Below are 18,177 nucleotides of genomic sequence, written 5' to 3' on the forward strand. Positions count from 1 at the left end.
TCAGATGTCGTCTTGCCTGCTATATGGAGGGCAACTATGGCTGCCCTTTTTTGTGGTGTGAGAGGTTTCCCCATAGCTGAGGTGGTGAAGATGTTGGCGTGCATTTCGCCATCACGGCTTCGTCGCTGGCTTCAATACTCAAGCTTGCGGCTCCAAAACGCGCGGTGCGCTTTGTGAAACGGTCATTGAAATCCATATGGGGTGCACACAGCTTTTTGTCCACCGACTGTACTTCCCATTTATGGAGACATCTCGTTCCTTTTCTTTTTTCCGGCATTTTCTCATGGTGTGTGCAGACTGAGTCTCATTGCCATCGTCATCATAATTCATAAGACCCCCCAAGTCTTGAAGACCAGCCAGCGACAACGATATGCATCAGAACAAAACCTATCCCCAAGAATTGGTCGGACATATGCTTGTCTCATAGTTTTGTGAAGTATTGTCATCATCGCATAACGTTGTCACTTTGGCAAGGTAGCGCCTTTCGTGTCATATACGTGAACAAAGCCCGACGGGAAGAAAGGCCCTTTTCGCGCATGTTGACGCAGATGCGACGAAGAGACGGACACCGGCGCTTTACCCTTTGATTGCCTTATGCAGAGGAATATCGAACCTGAGATGCAGAACGAAATAAGGGAGTAATGGTAAGTGTTTGCTTTCGAAAACGTTTACCACGAAGTCAAATACATTGACGGTGATCAGTTTTGGCATGAATGTATAGTAGTAGTTTTTTTCAGCATCGAGAAACTCGAATCTGACTCGTCATCTAGAGTTCATCAATTCACCCAAGAGTCCGCCGGCATAGGAGCCCGGTACTCACCATTCAGTAGGCCTTGATAACGGAACCAACGACGGGTGTAGCGATAGAGAATCTGCCGATGATGGGAAGACATGATGAGTATGCGCAAACCGGCATATCGTCGAACATAACAACTGGATTGGTAACCATCAGCTATGCACTAATCTACATAATGTTTCAGTGCCCAGTGCTAAAGGCGTCGCCATAATGTCAGTTAGGCGACGCCATCACGCGGCTCCTTCCGGTTGCGTTGTGTGAGATGGAGGCTCTTACTCACCACTACTGAGAGAACGACGAACACGAACGTCGAAAGCGGGATGGGGGTAATAAGGCAAGCCTATCGAGCAAAAGAAGATCGATAAATAAGATGATTCTAGATGGTCAGACGCAATCAAAACCATTCCGTGGGAGCTCAGTAATCCTTTTTCACAGCAGGATGCATCAGACGGTAATTCCATTTTGCGTAGTTGTTTGCCAGGATAACTCATCTTCGCTGACCCACGGAAGGCAGACATTGATATCAAAACGCACCTTATTCTCACATCCCTCGCCCAAACCGTTCGAGGACAGCACTCTTGATGGATCCAAACGATGCCTGCGCACGGAGACAGTGGGTTAGATTGGAGCACAGGCAAAGGTACATGAGAGCCGAGAGAGCTCTGCCAGGATGCCAGGAAGTTCAGAGACGCGACTATCGTCATTACCCTTATTGGGTTTGGAGACTCTAGTTTGTATTGATCTTGTCATGGATCATCAAGACGTCGCTCGCAAGCTGGCAGGCTAGCCGGTGGCGGCAAACAAACAACAACAATGACCTACCATTCTGAGTGTTGAGCCGAAACAGCTAGCTGTGAGATTGCGGAGAGTGGTGTGGGAATGTCTAGGGAAATCAAAAGTTGGAAGCGCCTTTTTGTAGTGCGCGAGAAATGAGGGAAGTGGCGCAGCAAAGAAAAGATGTGGCGTTGATGTGGCCCAGTGTTGTTAGCCTGGGTAATCAATTACGTACGCACACAAACGCGACAAACGCGTCAAGAGAGCACGTCGCACGAGACTTCGAACAGCACTTCAAAGTTTCAACTACCATATCCATTGAAGACAATTTATTCTAACAGCACAACCTGCCAAATACCAACGCGCCACACATCGCCCTTCCAGTTGCCCAACTGTTTATCTAAATCATCGAAATGTATATGTGGTAGGCCCTGTGTGTACCATAGTGGACAAAGTGTTCTGTTGCTTGGTTTCAAGGCATCCGCAACTGCTGGATGTATGTACGTTGGCGCAACCAGCAGCAATCTTCAGTTGAAGACAAATGAAAAAGGCGTCAGTAAAGTATTGAAGGACGAAAACTCTCTGTTCCTTTCATGCAGATACACACCGTTCATTAACGCCATTGGGCGATTTGGCAAAGAGTGCGCCATCCCTTGTGCGGAGATCGCCACCTGCCGTGGCTTTCGGACAGCCCACTGGGAGGGCAAAGTTATCAGTTTGAGCAATGACTTTACTCACAGGTCCTCCCGCAAGTTGAATCACACGCGTGTTTCTGGCGCTTATGGCTATGTCAAGAAATCGTCAGTCAGGTGAATTCTTTGAAGTAAAGGAAACGTTAGAAGCACTCACAATCTGCTTGGAGCGCTAACAAGTGCCACGGTGGCGAGAACAGTTTATAAAACGCGATTGTGGTCTCATAGTTCTCCAACGTTGCTGTGGTAGCATTGTTTGGGGCACAGGCAATGCCTCGCGTCGTTGACGAGTCCACGCAGTGACCCGCCACCTCAATCTCATGCTGACTCAGGTGTATCAAGGATGGAACGACGCCGCTTTGGTGCATTCCACCAAAGAACGCGCCTTCGACGAGGTTGATGATGATCCATACGGCCTGGAACAATATGGATATTGCGTTGAGTTCGAGTTTATGAGGACGCCTAGACGTATGTAAAACTTCAGGCCTCACCCAAAACCACTTAGCAAGTCCCGCTCGCAAGTTGGCCACATGCGGTGCTGCCAATAGGACGACAGGCACGAGGAAGGGTACGACAAATCGCGGCTCTTGATGAGGCGCGGCAGACAGGAAAGCCAGCCCGGACGCCACGCTGCCAAAGGAAGCTGACAAGCGTGAGTCATGAAAGCTCCCCAGCCCTGACATCGGGCTTGAGCAAACGGGCTTACCTAACATCCAAAGCTTTGACCTCTCCGTTTTCCGCAAAGCCATAGGTATGCAGGCGACTAGGGGCCCGTATAACATAGGCATGTTCACCGCCGCATGCAACCATCGTGGATGTATTCCGTGCACAGTTAGATTCTCCTTGTCCAAATTGTAAAGGAGTAGATTGACAATGGTGAATGTGGGCTGGCCCTACGTTATGTAACGCGATCGAGACTGTGAGCTTTTGCGGCTCTTGGCCAACATTTCCGTGCGCGTGAAACATTGGTTTCCTGCACCTACCCTTATACGCAAATCCAACACCTCAGAGAGCTGCATGGAAAACAAATCTCGTAACGACAACGGGATTTCCCGCAGGATCAGCGACATCGTCCCGTAGTATAGCGAATCAGCCAAAATGACGATATTGCCTACGGCCGCGAACCCGGCCGCGATCGCCAGAATGTTGTTGACAACGGTCATCCAGGGTTTCTGATGGTGAATCAAGCGCGCTAGATGCGCCAGACAGAAGGGGCCAAGAACAGCTGGTGCCTCGACCCTAGTGGATAGCCCCAACGCAACGAGAGCGCCGATGAACGCTGAGCGTGGAAGTGATCCTGGGTTCTTCTGTGATAAGCCAGAGACACGTACTCAGCATTCTCCCCTCCATGGCCCTTCTATACTGTTTGTACCCTTGCGAGCGACGAATCCGCCAGACTCACATTGGCAAAGACTAGCATGTAGATGACGGCGACAATGATGCCGAGCCACGAATTTGAAAAGGGTCGCATCATGTAAACAAACGTGACATGTGAGATTGATAGTAGCATCAGGGCCGTGCGGTGTGGGACGTTTTGAACACGGCAAACTTTAAACACTGCGTAATCTGAAACCCAATGCGCCGCAATTCAACAGAATGAGTTTGCTCTGCGTCGAATGTTTCTCCAAGAGCTTCGGTAGGAGCATACAAGTAGAACGCACCAAGAAGCAACGACACCAAGAAGCTCGTAAGGCGAGGTGCATAAAATGCCCATAAGCCGATATCCCTCCGTCCCATGCCGATAAGCCGTGACACGTATTTCAAGACGTTGAACGGGATGCCGACGGACAGAAATCTGCACAGAGCCATAGCACTAGTTAAGCTTACCGACCTATCGTAACGCAAGTTGCAGCCCTATCGCATAGTCAGCCCTGAATGAAAACTTACGGCCCCAGCACACTCCGGGCCGGCCCGGGAGGAGTAAGTCGCCACTCCCACGGTGGGTCAGTGACAAATTTGAACACCGAGCCTATGAGCCACCGGGGGAAGGGCAACTGAGCTCAAGGGACATCGCGGGATGAACAAGACAGAGTAGTGCAGTGGCAGGCACCAAAAGAGAGTCGAGACATTCACACGTACCAGCCATTATCTCGGTGCTCTGAAAGTGCTCATCGGGGTGGATGTACCCTGTGCACAAGAGTGCCCATGCCAGGCGCCATACCAATGAGAAGCTGTAAGCAATGGCGAAAGAGCCCGATGCAGGGCCTGACCCCGAGGCGCTCGTTGTTGGCTGCATCTTTCAGCCAATCTGCTCGAGGAAGACAGCAAACCAAGTGCACTGCAGCGAGATGGAGCTGCTGCTGGCAGCTTCTTTTTGAGAAGGGTGGCCGAATGGGCGGCTCACTTCTGAGTTGCATGCAAGTGTTCCATATCATCACCGTGAACGCGTGACAGCAGGATCGGAGTCTCGGACGTCGATATTCACAGCCCGCAAATGTACATGCAGTACGTCCGAGATTGTGCGTCGGACATACAATACTAATATTTGATCTTCAGCGAGGCCGCACCTGCTTGTAAAGAGCCTATCACATAATCATGCTGCCATCCCCTTTCTATACTCCGCCGTCGCCGATTCGGCAGTACGGCGGTGACAGAGCGAAATCCGCGGCTCCAACAAGGCCGCTATCTAGCCGAACACCACGACCACATCGGATTCTTTCCGCACCGGGATCAAGGCCAGAGGCAGTGCGACCTCGCACAGCCCGCTCTGTGAATGTTGTGTTCAGCCGCTCAGACTCCGCTCGGACAGATCGGACGAGGAGGGACAGTGTGTTCAGTCCGTGGACGTCTCGGGCTGCTAGTGCTCGGCAGAAATGGGATAGCGCTGCGTTGGAGGATTTCTCACATCTGGAGCTGGAGGAGGATGAGCAGATTGCTTGGAGTAGACTTCAAGAGAGGGATTCGGCTCTCGCTCAGGTTGGGTTCCGAATTGGTCCATACCCGATGTTCGATTCCATGGTTTTGATATCGAAAGCACTCTCTGCAGGAGAAGGACGCTCAGGTTCAGGATGTCCTCATGCCTCGCATGCTCCCAAGAGCAGCAGAGCAACAAGCAACATCGGAGAATGAGGTGAAATTCGAAAGCAAGCGACCTGGTACATGGAGGTTGAGTCCCTCAGAGGAGAACCGTGCACGACCAAAATCAGCGAAAGCCGTAAGTAGATCCCCTCAACCGCTCCCGGTTTGATAGCTTTCTGAACGTCTCCTAGGTAGCGAAGCAGTTAAGACAGCATCCTGTCACCAACCAGCAATCAGATGCAGCTCCGAGAAGGCTTACGACCTCCGGTACCCCGATAACGCCGAAGCCTGTGTCTGTAGCGCCATTTCACACTACCCACATCCCCTCTCTGCGAAGGAGCATACAACCCAAACTCGATGTAAACGTGGATGTGATTAATCAAGAAGGGCTGTTTCCACTGATGGATCGCGGGAGGATACCGCACACGGCAGACGTCAGTCGGTGCTTGCTGGATGGACTGGTAACCAGCTTGAGGGCGTCTCAACCGTCGGCAAAGGAGAGCGACGTACCGAAGAGTACGCATGTTGAGCTGGAAGCTAGAAAGGTAACGCTTGGTCATCATTTATCTGTCAAGTCGAAGAGAAATTTCTAATCCGTCTGGCCTTACGCATAGCCGCCTCTCATCACTATCGATGTGCCAGTAGCTGCTCTAGCCTCTCCAACCCCGTGTCCATCTACGCCAACGAATTCGAAGGTGCAAAGCTTAGGTGAATTTTGCTCATCCAGTCACATATATCGAACTCTTGCTCAAATATCAACCCCCCTCATGCAGGCAACTTGAAAGAAACGGCGGTCACAACGGAGGCCCCGGAGAACGTTGACAAAACCGAATTTCTCATCTACGACGGTGTCACCGTCGAGACCTCGCCGACCTACCAGTGGTTTGCGGATAGCACAGAGGCGCCTATGCTAGCAAAGGGATTGATTCTAGATCGCATGGAGACGTTCTGTAGGAAATATGGAAGTCTGTAGCTTTTCTCGTTATATCCGGCGGCAGTTCAGGGACTGATGCGCTACTCTCCACTTTCCTGCTTAGTCGGTTCAGCGGAAGTCAGCTGCCGAGCCGTCTTCCGCCTGTTAGAACGGCCGCTCGTGTTGCCGATCACTCGGGACGATTTGTTAGGCTGTCTGGCGAACGGCCAGAAGGTGCGCCCGTACATTATCCTGGCTTAGACTACTGTCGTGCTCATCGACCGTCTGATAGATCCGCAAAGCTCTGCGACTCCCGGAGCATCGCTTCCACGATCCAGACGCCGCACCTACTTTGATCCAATCCTGGTGGCGTATGATGAAACTCAGGTACGATCGGAATGCTTAAGCGATATCCAGCTGTGAACTGATGAGTCTTGCGACCCAGGAAGACATGCGTATACCTATCGTATCCGCCGCGTGCGAGCTGCCAAAGTCTTGTGGGGGTACTGGCGGCTTAGAAGAGCAGGGTGGGAGATGCGACGGCGAATCAACGTAAGGTCGCATCGGGTCTCACACCGCAGACTTGCATTCTCATCCTCGAGTCGCATTGATGTGGCTCATGGCCAATAGGAAAAACGCATCACCCATCTCGAGGTATGCACGAAGTTGACGCTGAAGCTCAAGCGCGAGTGGAACCGAAACTATAAGAACAGTAAAAGGTATGCGGATGGCTACTACTCTCTTGTATCTAGCCTCCCATTCACGGCTGACAAGGTCCGATGTCTACCAGGATCATGATTCATTTACCGCCGAGAATTGCGAGCGAGGCGGAATATCGGTTTCCGGATCTAGGAAGGTCTGCACAAGGACTGAGAGCTTTGTAGGCATCGGACATGCGTGTGATCCTGATGCGTGCCACTCTTCAGACTCATGGACTTGAAGGACTCTGAGACGACACTTGTTCTGATCACACCGGTTCCGTATGCTAGTGTCAAGGACCAAGTACAGCACTACATGCGTAAGCGAGCGCTGGTGATGATGTTCAGATCAACTCAACCCAAAGCACTAACTGTTTGCCCCAAATGGTTGTCCTCCCGGTTTCAGAAATGTCCTTCAGCGCAACAAACTCCGTCCGCCTCCACAACCTATACCCCGAAGCGCTCCCGATATTCAAAGGGCCTAGTTCACCTGCATCCTGGGTTCTCGCGTCGCCGTCGGTGATGCGGATTCTAAGGGAGCTGACGAGCAATCGGGAATGTGTGCTGATACCTGATGCGGTCGGCAGCGCAGAGATACAGCTCAGTGCGGTGAGTCTCTCCGTCTGATGCGAGGGGAAGAATCGGATATCCTTCTCGGGAAGTCTTATGAGACCAAGCTTTGTACGACGATCTAGGAACTTAAAATACCATTGATGACACTTCCATCGAGCGCATCAGCAACATGCACAGCTTCCAAATTGAGGAAATTCTTGGAGGTGGCCGGTGCTCCCACTCTTCCTGGAATCGGTATGCGACACATCCAGTCTTGCTCCGCCTGCTCCTCTGCTCACGTAAGCGTTTGATGGCAGCTCTACAAGATGCCTCGCGTGACAGATGGGTGTCTACGTTGCAAGATCTGGTAAAAGAGCATCCGGAGATCCGATTATGGCGGCTCGACGTTGATATACCCCGACACAAGCTTGTTCCGGCGCGGCCGGATCACCCGGAGCGCACGCCGGTGCCTATGCCCACCGTTATGTATATAGGTTCGTGCGGCTGTCACTTCGCCTTTCCTTCCCCACATTGTTCACTTCAATCTCGATCATACGGGAACAGAGTCAAAAGACAACATCCAATCAGTTCTGCAAGATGTGCTTACTAGCCCTACAGGCGACTCGGGCGCGATCCAGGCCGCTGGAGCCGACATAGACGTCGGCTGGGGACTGCGCGCTCAACAACGACATTCAGTGTGTGTACTAGTTGAACCTGATGGAGATGTGTCTGTCCTGGGCAGCTGCGACCATGTAAGCTGCTGGGACCATTTTTTTGGACTGGGAGGCAGAGGGTTGACTCAGACGTTGATTTATCTGAAGTATACCAGCTCAAGACCCCGCAACGGTGCTCAGAGTACCATAGCCTCGCCATCAGGGCTTTACCGCCCCCCAGCAAAGGCGACAGTATTCCCCACGCAGATCCCGCAAGCCTCAACGTTACTCCGGCAAGCGGCCGTAATAGCCAAATGCGCATACACGAAACTCCAGCTTTTCGGGTACTACCTCATCGAATTCGGGACCATGTTTCAAGGCTCGGTATGTTAACGAATACATGGACATACCATTGAAATTCATCACTTACTCGGCTTATTTGACATCAGGAAACGCTTTACGCGACAGCTATCAAGACAGGCTACACACCTCAGCACGCCGGCATTCAGTTCTTCACACTCTGCACACGCTGTAAATACAATGCGGCTAGCAACAACTTCGAGTACATCGCCGTGAAGTTTGAGAATCCGGGTTTGACGTATGCTGAGCAGATTGCTTGGGCGGATAAGGTAAACCTGATAACTGAGCGTTGCGAAAGTTGCAGTGAAGTATGATGCTGAACCAGCTGTCATTACTATCATCAGAAAATCATCAAGCAAAGCACAAAAGAACAAACATCTCACACGAGGACGTGCGTGTACATCCCCCAAATACGACATTCGATGCTCCCAGAACGATCATGGGCTGGAGTGGCCGCTGTTGCGAGCCTCGACTACGATTTCCGGGTACGTTATACTCGGCCTGTATGGGAAGCCGTGTTTTGATCCTCACCACGAGTCTCGACTCATTAGACCCGGCATGGAAGCCTATTCTCACGCGTCGCGCGGCCAGGCGATCCAACGTCTTTTGCTGAAGCGATGTAAGTCACGTACAAAACATTCGTGATGAGCTCGCCTCCTGACCCCACATTGTTTGGCATTCAACAGGTTTATCGACGAAACAGTGTCCTCCGCTCTCATGATCGCTCTGAGCGGTATACATGCCGTCGACTCTGCGCTATCGTCTGCGCACATGGGTGCGGATGGAAAATGGAGACGGATTGGGGACTCCACTCATTTTGAGGTGAGATAGACATGTTGCGGCGCGAACGATGAGAATGAGGGTGACAGTAATATGATACTGAGTCTCCTGCTGAATCGCCTTTTGTAGGAAACGGCATGTGTTCTGGCCCGTCTCCTGAGCGAAAGGGAGAGTATCCCTCTATCAACCATGAGGAAGACTGATGACACAAGCACGCTAGAAGTACCCTCCGCGCCTCCATCATCAGCGCCAGCACCGGCACCAAGCGAATTCCCGGACGTCATGACCCTCATCACCTCTCTCTCAATCCCACTCTCCCGCTCCGGCGCCCTCGACGTCATACCCGCTGATTTCACCACCCCACGCCGGTCCAAGAACGCCCCAAAACCCACCTCAACCCTCGACTACGCCCTTCTCTACTCCGCGATCCCTTCCTCCCGTCTCTCCTACAACAACCCAACCTGGAATGACTTTTCCGAGCCCGTCGCGATCCTCCCGACCCTCGAGTTCAGACTCCCACGTATTCCGCTCGGTCTCACCACCGAGCAGTATCTGAAGTTTGTGGAGTTGTGGGTGGGCGATGCCATTGAGACGGAGGAGGATGAGAAGTTGAGAGAGGGGATTAGGATGTTGAGGGCGGGGTTAGAGGGGTATGATGAGATGGGGAATGCGGTTGGCGAGGCGAGTGCAAGGGCGGCGGTGCGAGAGGAGCAGCGGCTGAAGAGGCTGGCTGCGAAGGCAAAGAAAGCGAAAAAGATGCGCGAGATGTGATGCTGGACTGACGCTCTGTACTCGCGGCTGCGCTTGCTAAGCTGAGGTGTAGATAGCGATTCAATGTACAATGCTCTTGCGGCGAACGTGATTTCGTTCTCTGTTCCCCTTAGCTGTAATATATATATGATCTCATTGTTCCTACTACCGCACAAAAGAGGAACAACGGCATCGTCAACTACACGCACTCTCACTCTTTGCCACGCGTTTGGCGACAACACGCGCAACGTAAGCACACTGGGATGACTCACGCGCCTATTTGGCCTGAAGGTTACGATTAGGTGAGGTTTTCGACAGAACGGCCCGCAAGTAAGAGCCAGAGGTTTGACATCTCGCACTCCATCTAGGCCCCAGGCCGCCATGGCAGCCGTACTACAGAAGTCCCCGAGTCGGATGCTCGAGGTCCTCGAACAGATCCTCGAATACCTTCCTCCCAACGAACGTTTCAAATCGCCGTCTCTCTCCGAGTCCTCCATGTTCGCAATCGCACGCTCCCCTTGCTAGGCTGGCCAGCCTCTATGGACCGCGCTTCGGAGAAGGGCTGGGTCGACCTCTTGGACATCTGGCTTGATGAACTGCATCTCAAATGTTCGTACATGAACCGCGCAATGGACTAAGCCCCAATCCCGGAGTCTTGCAGTGGTGGCTCGAGAGCGGGCTAGAGCTGAACTACACCACGCGCGCCATGGACTATGCGAAAGACACGCAACTCCTCGGAGGAGGAGCTCGCTAGAAAAAACTTCAGTGAGGAGATGAAGGGGGAATTCGACTTAGACGCGATGGGCATTTACTCTTGTCAGTAAAGAGCTTGGCGTGGGTTCGGTAGTAGGAAGCGCTGTATTACGTATCTTTCTTCATAATCTGTTGCGTAGTTGGTAAATCTTTAGAGATGGTGGCGCTAGATGCCGTTCATGCCTCCCGCGGTAACGACAACGATGATCACTGGAGCGGTCAGGAAACCGGAGAAGGAACTCGTGGTCCGGCCCGAAAAAGGTCGCCATCGACTCAAGCAAGCGCGTCTCACAAAAGCACTGCCAATTTCCCACCCCGCATTGAGCACACTCCACGAGCCCATCTAGCGTTATCCGCCGCCGTCAGCTTCAAGAGCACCGTTCTTGCCAATTCTCTCGCCTTCTCTCCTCTTCAGGATTTCTGTTTTAGCTCCGGAGTCCAAGGAAACAACATAAAAGATACATACATTCATACCCGACCATAATCGATTGTCACAGGCAAGTTCGCACGCCGACACGTGCCCAAGTACCTCCTCTATATCTGATGATGGGACAAAGTTGATGAGAGGTTCGGATCCCATCTCTCGCTTGTTCGACGCGTCATGCACGCGTTCACGAGTCTTCTGCAACCAAACTCCGCATGCAAATTCCATGAAGTTGTTGAGCGTGCTTCACCGACCTACGCACATGTCCCATTCCAACACATAAGTGCAACACATCCATGTGGCTACGCCGTCTTTTTGATTCTCATCTCGGCCACGTCACCAACCATGGTAGCCGATGAAATGGCCAAGTTCGCGTCGGAAAACACGAACGTAAGCACGCGCGTCTCACGTAAGCAGACTCCCACACTGTCCAATGGCCATACCCCAGGTCACACCCCGACCGAGTTTTCTCCCTTACCATATCCTCCCCTACCTACCTGACGATGGGATGGCAAGTCCTTCAGCTCGTTCTTCATTTCCCCTCGTTAGTGAGGGGATCGGCCTATGGAGCCATGGGTATGGAACCGCCGACGACGTTGGCATCTCTCTTAGCAGGATACCTTTGTACTTCGGCTCCTGTAGCGTGGCCCGTTGGTTTCCCGCTGTTGGCGGCCAGTGGTTGTGCGCATTGTGCAGTGACGGCACCTCACCAGAACCTTGCGGACACAACTCCGTCTCCACCGCGCTTATTCGTCCATTCCGTTGCTCATGTTTACTGGCATCTATAGCTCTACCAATATGACAATTTGCCAGTGATAATATTGCAACAGAAGAGTGCAAAACGGAAAATTCAGGAATACATAAAATCATCTAAAAAAAACGTCACACACCATCCTCCGCCCCATGCGTCTGCTTCGGCGTCCCCTTCACCAAATTGGTTTTACTCTGGCCCCCCACAGCAGACGACCTAACCGTATCCATCCGCTGGACACTAACGTTGTTCTTTGCCCCGCTGGATGTGAAGGCGAACGCGCGTGCTCCTTTAAAGAGATCTGATTGCAGGACGGTGGAGACGGTTTCGAAGAGGTTTTCGACGAAGAGCATTCCTGTCATGTTTAGGGTTGCCATTGGGTTGAAGTAGTTTGAATCTATTGATGGAGAGTAAGGGGTCAACAAAAGCACGTTTTCCAGGGATGCATGGTAGACTCACGTTGCAGCGGAAACATGATAACCAGCTCCGTTGTCGCAAAAAAAATAACCGCCGCCCCCATCGCATCATTCATCACCCTCATCGTCTTCAGCCTCGAGAAGCCGCCACTAACATTGTTCAGGGATTCCTTAGGCAAATTCCACGAAAACGCCAGCGTCCCGCACACGATGTACAGGCCGATGGGGATGAACGGCAGGCCGCAGAAGAGGTTGGAGAAGCGCGTGGGCGAGCTGGTGGAGTTGTGAACTTCGGAATAGCCTTCGTAGAAGAATCCGATGCCGAAGAGGAAGAGGACGGCGGCGCCTATTTGGCGGACTCGCTTGCGCTTTTCTTCGTTGATGATGACTTGGGAGCCGCGGAGGAGGCCTGAGTATGCCGTCAGGATCTAGGGTGGTGGATGCATTTCATCAGTATCCGACTCACAGTTGAGATAGGCAGGGAGTTCTCCAAAAACCGTAAAACCTACAAGCATTCCCATGAACGATCCGACAGCGACATAGTCAGCGGTCTTATCCCCAAATCCCCCCATCCTAATGGCAGCGATCTGCGAAGCCACCCATATCGCATGGCAGACCTCAGCCACGAACACCGTGGCACTTCGCACATTCACGATCCGCCGCAAGCGAAGGCCAGCCAAGAGCAGACCGAGGATGACAAACGGGATAGTGACGCCGATGATGAGGATGGGTCCCGAGGCTTCCGATATCGCCGCGCTGGCTATGATCGGCGTCGCTTGGAAGAGTAACTGCACTTGAGTGTAGTTGGAAACAGCGGCCCCGAACTCTGTAAACCCCAGCTGTACCAGTGCGCCCGCTGCTGCCGGGTCGGCCGCCTGCCCGGTTGCCATGAACCCGGTCCCGCATGCTTGTTGTAAAGCGAGGGAAGGTGAAGGTGTGTCTGAAGATGCCATGGTTAAGGGATATAGAGTGTTCGAAATTGTGATGATTTGCGGCGTTACCGCTGTAGCCTAGTAGGCTTTTATAAAGGTTCTTTATGGTCAAGTTTTGCCCATGGATGGACCGATGCAGCTACAGCATCTATGCCGGAGCTTTTTCCGGAACATTGGGTTTAGGCTCTGGTAAAGTTAACAAACGCCAGACAAACAATACGGAGGTTGGCAGGGATTTCGCCTTGAAGCGAGCCGCGGTTAGTGTTCATGGCACAATGCGTTTTTGCCGTGGAATGACACGCTGTCAAAGTCGGCAACAAACACCGAGGCCGATGACGTGTTGGAGACTCAACAGAAATAAAAACGAGCGTCAGGACACGTGCACTGTGATATTATTTCGATCCCGCTGACGCTGCGGCAACGGGTGCGGCTCGACTTTCCAACCTTCCAACGTCCGTCCGGCTTTTGACATTTGCCAGAGCATCCCCATCACAGGACAGGACAACGAAGAGCAAAGCCTTTATAGGCCAACATCGATCAGTAACAATGGCACGGCAACTTCACCGAGTCCTCATCCTCGGCGCAGTCTTCCTCACCCTCCTCGTCTTCTACAACTTCGGCCCCTCCTCCTCCTCCTCCTCGGACTCCTCCGACACCGCCACCTCCAAAGCCTCCAAACTCCGCGACTCCATAGTCCACAAAGCCAAACAAGACCTGCCCGGCTACTCCCCCCAGAAACGCTCCGACTCCACCCCCGACCAACCCGTCGACATCCACGCCTTCACCCATCGCGTCTGGTTCGAGGTCACCCAAGGCGGCCAATCCCTCGGGCGGATCACCATCGGCCTGTACGGCAACGCGGTCCCGATCACCGTCGAGAACTTCCGCGCGCTCTCGACGGGCGAAAGAGGGTTCGGGTACAAAGCGTCCAAATTCCACCGGGTCATCAAGGACTTTATGATCCAGGGCGGCGATTTCACCCGCGGCGACGGGAGGGGCGGACGCAGCATCTACGGCCCGAAATTCGATGACGAGAATTTCTTGTTGAAGCATGAGGGCCCGGGGTATCTGAGTATGGCGAATTCGGGGCGGAATACGAATGGGAGCCAGTTTTTTATTACGACGGCTAGGACGGAGTGGTTGGATGGCCGCCATGTGGTGTTCGGCAAGGTGGTGGATGGGATGGATGTCGTGAAGAGAATCGAGGCCGTGGAGACGGGGAGGATGGATAAGCCGCATTTGGATATTATTATTTCCGATTGTGGGGAGTTGAAGCTTTGAAGGGGGATACATCAATCTGAGTCTACCCAATGCCTAATGTGGACGGGCTCCCTGATTGCAATGAGCGACACGGCGTCGCAGGGAGTGCGGTCGGGCCATAGTTCGCTAAGTTGGTAGGTCGATAGAGGGCTCCCACGGTCAGATAGGAGTACGGCAGGGATTGGGGGCGTTGCATCATTCGCAGCTTGGCTGCGTCCTAGGGGTACCAGCGGCGTAGTTATCGTATTTTATTGTCCAGCCTGGTTTCCTGAGCAAAATATACTGGGTACATCAGGGAATGCGGTGTACCCTTCTGTCAACTTCACGCGCTTTAAGTATGTAAGCAGTGGCCATAACGATCGACCTGCGTTCCTCCCCACATGAACATGCGCTTCAGGAGGCCGAATTCAGAATTCAGAAATCTAAAATACATGCTCTCTCCGCCCAAGACATGCCTCCATCTCCCCCCATTCCACCGCAGTCCCCTCCTCTCCCGTCCCCCTACCTCTTCCTCCTCCGAAAACTATCCATACTCCCCCCATTCCCAATAGTGGGCGTAACAGTCCCGTCACTCCGCCCATCATACTCCTCCCCCTCCTCCCCATCCTCATCCTCCGACTCGCTCAAAACCGGCGATGCATCACTCCACGGTCTCGTCAACGGCGTCTCCACGGGGACGGCCGCCGGGCCCGAGATGGCACGTTTGGGTGGCGGGGCGGTCGGGATGGACGTTGATGCCGTGTTTACGGTTATGGCTGCCGAGGTCCGGCGGCGGGTGACGGGGTGTCGGCCGCCTCCCTTGCCGCTGTCGGTGACTAAAGGCGCGAGGTTAGTTTGTGATTTATCGTTTTTGAGGGCCATTAACAGGGCTGTTTGGATGGCTCGCGCCTCCTCTTCCTGTTCGACGACGTTGGAGGGTGTCGCGTCCAGCCCGAGGCCGTCCTGGAGCGTGCCCATCCGCGTCACAGGTCGTGACGCAGCGACGAGCATGCGTTGGGCGGAGATCCGGCCGTCCAGGACGATTTTCTGGCCCGTTTCGTCCATGTGGCCCTGTCCGATTTCCAACAGGGATCGGATCTGGTTTTCGGAGATCCAGGGCACTGTTGCGACTTTTGTGGGTTCGACGCTGACGGTGGTTGAGGAGGGGTCGCCCCAGGTTTCGGCGTATTCGTGGAGGAGGCCGAGGATCGCGGGGTACACTGTCTTGTCCAGACCTCGAGCCCATAAGAAACAGATGTGCTCGTATTCGTCTACTTTGAGGCAGTAGACGGGGGTAGCCGTCTCCTGCAACAGCCAGGTCATGTCGGCTAGGGTATCTTTCCCGCCGTAAAAGAGCGCGATGGGGGTCTGGATGTGTTCGGTGGGGAATTTGGGCACGACGTGGCCGGATTGCGAGTTGGGCAGCATGGTGGGGCTTTCGTCGTACATTTGGAAGCGCCCATTGCGGATGATTTGGAACCAGTGGACCTGTAGGGTGCGCTTCGCTTTAGTGCAAGCGTTCCCTTGTAGAGCGCGCGCAAAGCAAACTTGCGAGTCCATCACGTACCACACATTTCACCGAAGTGTAAGAGTAAAGATGCTGATAAACCACATTCTTATGGTCAATCATCTCCGCCTTCCATCTGAACAAGAAGTTACACGCAATGTCGATCGTCCAGGCGAAGCTCAATGGGGATAAGATACTCTGCCAGAACGGCGTCACTGAGAGCAACGACTTGCGGCCGAAGAGGAGGAACACGACTTCTGGCGAGATTTTCAACATTGTTCCGAGGGTTTTGTTTTCGAGCCCTGGATAATGAAGACGGTAAGACTTACGGCGCGAGAGGGACAGTAGACGGAGGAAGGTGCTCACCCATTGGTTTGGCAGCGGGTGCCAGAGCCACAAAAAGGTTGACGCGTTTGTTCAGTCTTGGATTGATCGACAAGGACGAGAAGCCTTGTCCGCTGCCTACAAAAGCATGTGAGCAAGTTCAATATGCGGTTTCAATCAGAGCTACGCCGGCAAACAGTGTCTCGACATACCCTGCGAGAAACCGACGTATGAAAGAGACGGAACGCCAGTGACTTTCAAAATATACTGGAATCATAACGTGAATGAGATTCCTGAGCATGCGCTTCACGTCCAACCCGAAAAAAGCGCCCAAACATACATCAACGGCATCCGGCAAGTCATACAACGCCAAATGATCCATCGAAAAATCCCAAAACGCCTCCTCAGTCGGTTTCAAATACCGATGCTTGCAGCTATACTTATTCCCCCTCGTATTGCCCATCCACACATCATACCCGGCCTCCGCCAACGTGAACGCCAACGACAGCTTCGGATCCGGCGTGCATATCCACACCTCGGAGCACATAAGGAAGCCGTGCCAGAGAAGAACGACGGGGCGGTTGCCTTCCGGGTGGGACCCGGTGCTGCGGAGGCCGAGGCGGCGGTTAGCGGCTTTTTGCTTCTTCTTGGTTTCGTGCTCAGCGCGGGAGTAGGGGATGCGGTGGAGGGCGAGGATGTAGCCATCTTTTGTGGTTACGTAGTGGTGTTGGAATGGGAAGCCCCTAGTGGGAAGGCAAAGGGTGAGAAAGGCGTCTGGGAATAAAGCGTCAAAACCGCAAAGAGACAAACCAGAATCTAACAAACTCCTCAGACGAAGAAAACCCCTCCAAAATCTTCTCCGCCTGCTGTATCCCCTCGGGTCCGTCGCCATTGACGCCATCCACACCGTTCACGCCCTCATCGTGCGGTTTGCCTGTGAGCAGTGTCGATGGGAAGACCTTGCGAATCCCGTCGACGATGTAGCGCAAGGGCCAGAAGATGCCAAAGATGAAACGGAGGATGGGCTCGAATACCAGCACGCAGACGGCGATGCACAGACGGAGATAGTCTGCGATGCGCAGGCGCCCGATGACGGGGATGGAGGATAGCATTTTGGAAATCGCGTTCCCGCTATGTGACTTAGGGAGACTATGTGGTAAGAATAGATGCTCAAGTACAGCGAGGATGGTCAATGGACGCTACGTACTGAGGGGAAAAGCGTACGCTACGCTATGCTAGTATGTAAAGTCTACTGCTGCTTTTACATAGGGGCCACGTTCACGGAGGACGCAGGTTTTCCCACGCAAAATGGGTATAGGAAAGAGTGCTTCACGTGCGTTGTGTTTTGCTGCTGAGCCTGGGCGTGTTAATTCGTACTACGCGCCAAAGCCAAACAAGAAACAGGGCTTTCTTTGAGTTGACATGGGGGGATGATGGGCCCACGCGTCGCTGCCCACTCACAAACGGACTCCGAAAGGTGCGAGCGACATGATGACGCTGCAAACCGAACTTGCGCAGCAGAAAAGGCAACGGGTCACCCGCCGCTCATCAAACTCCGACACCTTTCTTTTCCTATACCGTTGGAAACTTCCTTCAAATTCATCTTCAGGCAACGGTCGAGTCGCAGCTGTCACGTTTGCGCAAGTCGATTAGGATTCAGCCAGACCAATACTCTTCCGCCCGATGTCGCAGATCTCGTTGTCCAACACTTCAACACCAGGCGCCGTGACCTCCCCGCCAAACCACCCACTTTATGACCGCGGTGGCCTTTGCGAGAATGGAGTCGTCAAACCTTTGCGACCGTCCGCCCGACAAATCCAGGGTACGATTCCGCCGGATATCATG

The 18,177-nt window shown here is 53.2% G+C and overlaps 5 protein-coding genes across 5 annotated transcripts; 2 read left to right on the plus strand and 3 right to left on the minus strand.

The window, feature by feature from the left end:
* Positions 1 to 1,878: 1,878 nt before the first annotated feature.
* On the minus strand, positions 1,879 to 4,643 carry EV422DRAFT_577247 (Alg9-like mannosyltransferase family-domain-containing protein). The gene is made up of 10 exons (XM_053073252.1): positions 4,342 to 4,643; positions 4,150 to 4,231; positions 3,924 to 4,057; positions 3,665 to 3,828; positions 3,246 to 3,569; positions 2,969 to 3,155; positions 2,754 to 2,905; positions 2,420 to 2,678; positions 2,178 to 2,355; positions 1,879 to 2,095 (listed from the first exon to the last, which is right to left on the minus strand). Exons 1-10 carry the CDS (start codon positions 4,496 to 4,498, stop codon positions 1,900 to 1,902), a joined length of 1,833 nt encoding a protein of 610 aa, XP_052927052.1. The 5' UTR covers positions 4,499 to 4,643; the 3' UTR covers positions 1,879 to 1,899.
* Positions 4,644 to 4,701: 58 nt separating this feature from the next.
* EV422DRAFT_381858 (uncharacterized protein) lies at positions 4,702 to 8,294 on the plus strand. The gene is made up of 15 exons (XM_053066785.1): positions 4,702 to 5,178; positions 5,249 to 5,416; positions 5,472 to 5,825; positions 5,895 to 5,988; positions 6,054 to 6,245; positions 6,318 to 6,427; positions 6,486 to 6,580; positions 6,643 to 6,745; positions 6,824 to 6,912; positions 6,984 to 7,049; positions 7,120 to 7,211; positions 7,298 to 7,500; positions 7,587 to 7,698; positions 7,761 to 8,195; positions 8,265 to 8,294. The coding sequence occupies exons 1-14, from the start codon at positions 4,798 to 4,800 to the stop codon at positions 8,051 to 8,053; spliced, it is 2,352 nt and encodes a 783-aa protein (XP_052927053.1). The 5' UTR covers positions 4,702 to 4,797; the 3' UTR covers positions 8,054 to 8,195; positions 8,265 to 8,294.
* A 3,646-nt stretch (positions 8,295 to 11,940) lies between these two features.
* EV422DRAFT_522471 (uncharacterized protein) lies at positions 11,941 to 13,721 on the minus strand. Its single transcript, XM_053069823.1, has 3 exons — positions 12,840 to 13,721; positions 12,374 to 12,758; positions 11,941 to 12,311 (listed from the first exon to the last, which is right to left on the minus strand). Exons 1-3 carry the CDS (start codon positions 13,281 to 13,283, stop codon positions 12,046 to 12,048), a joined length of 1,095 nt encoding a protein of 364 aa, XP_052927054.1. The 5' UTR covers positions 13,284 to 13,721; the 3' UTR covers positions 11,941 to 12,045.
* Positions 13,722 to 14,994, plus strand: EV422DRAFT_522474 (cyclophilin-like domain-containing protein). Its single transcript, XM_053069824.1, has one exon. The coding sequence runs from the start codon at positions 13,809 to 13,811 to the stop codon at positions 14,541 to 14,543; it is 735 nt and encodes a 244-aa protein (XP_052927055.1). The 5' UTR covers positions 13,722 to 13,808; the 3' UTR covers positions 14,544 to 14,994.
* Positions 14,790 to 17,721, minus strand: EV422DRAFT_381980 (Alpha/Beta hydrolase protein). Its single transcript, XM_053066787.1, has 6 exons — positions 17,143 to 17,721; positions 16,673 to 17,075; positions 16,545 to 16,599; positions 16,375 to 16,470; positions 16,069 to 16,310; positions 14,790 to 15,989 (listed from the first exon to the last, which is right to left on the minus strand). The coding sequence occupies exons 1-6, from the start codon at positions 17,442 to 17,444 to the stop codon at positions 15,024 to 15,026; spliced, it is 2,064 nt and encodes a 687-aa protein (XP_052927056.1). The 5' UTR covers positions 17,445 to 17,721; the 3' UTR covers positions 14,790 to 15,023.
* Between the last annotated feature and the right edge of the window lie 456 nt (positions 17,722 to 18,177).

The sequence above is a fragment of the Fimicolochytrium jonesii genome, assembly GCF_025526975.1.
Source record: "Fimicolochytrium jonesii strain JEL569 chromosome Unknown EV422scaffold_6, whole genome shotgun sequence".
Taxonomy (NCBI): Eukaryota; Fungi; Chytridiomycota; class Chytridiomycetes; order Spizellomycetales; family Powellomycetaceae; genus Fimicolochytrium; species Fimicolochytrium jonesii.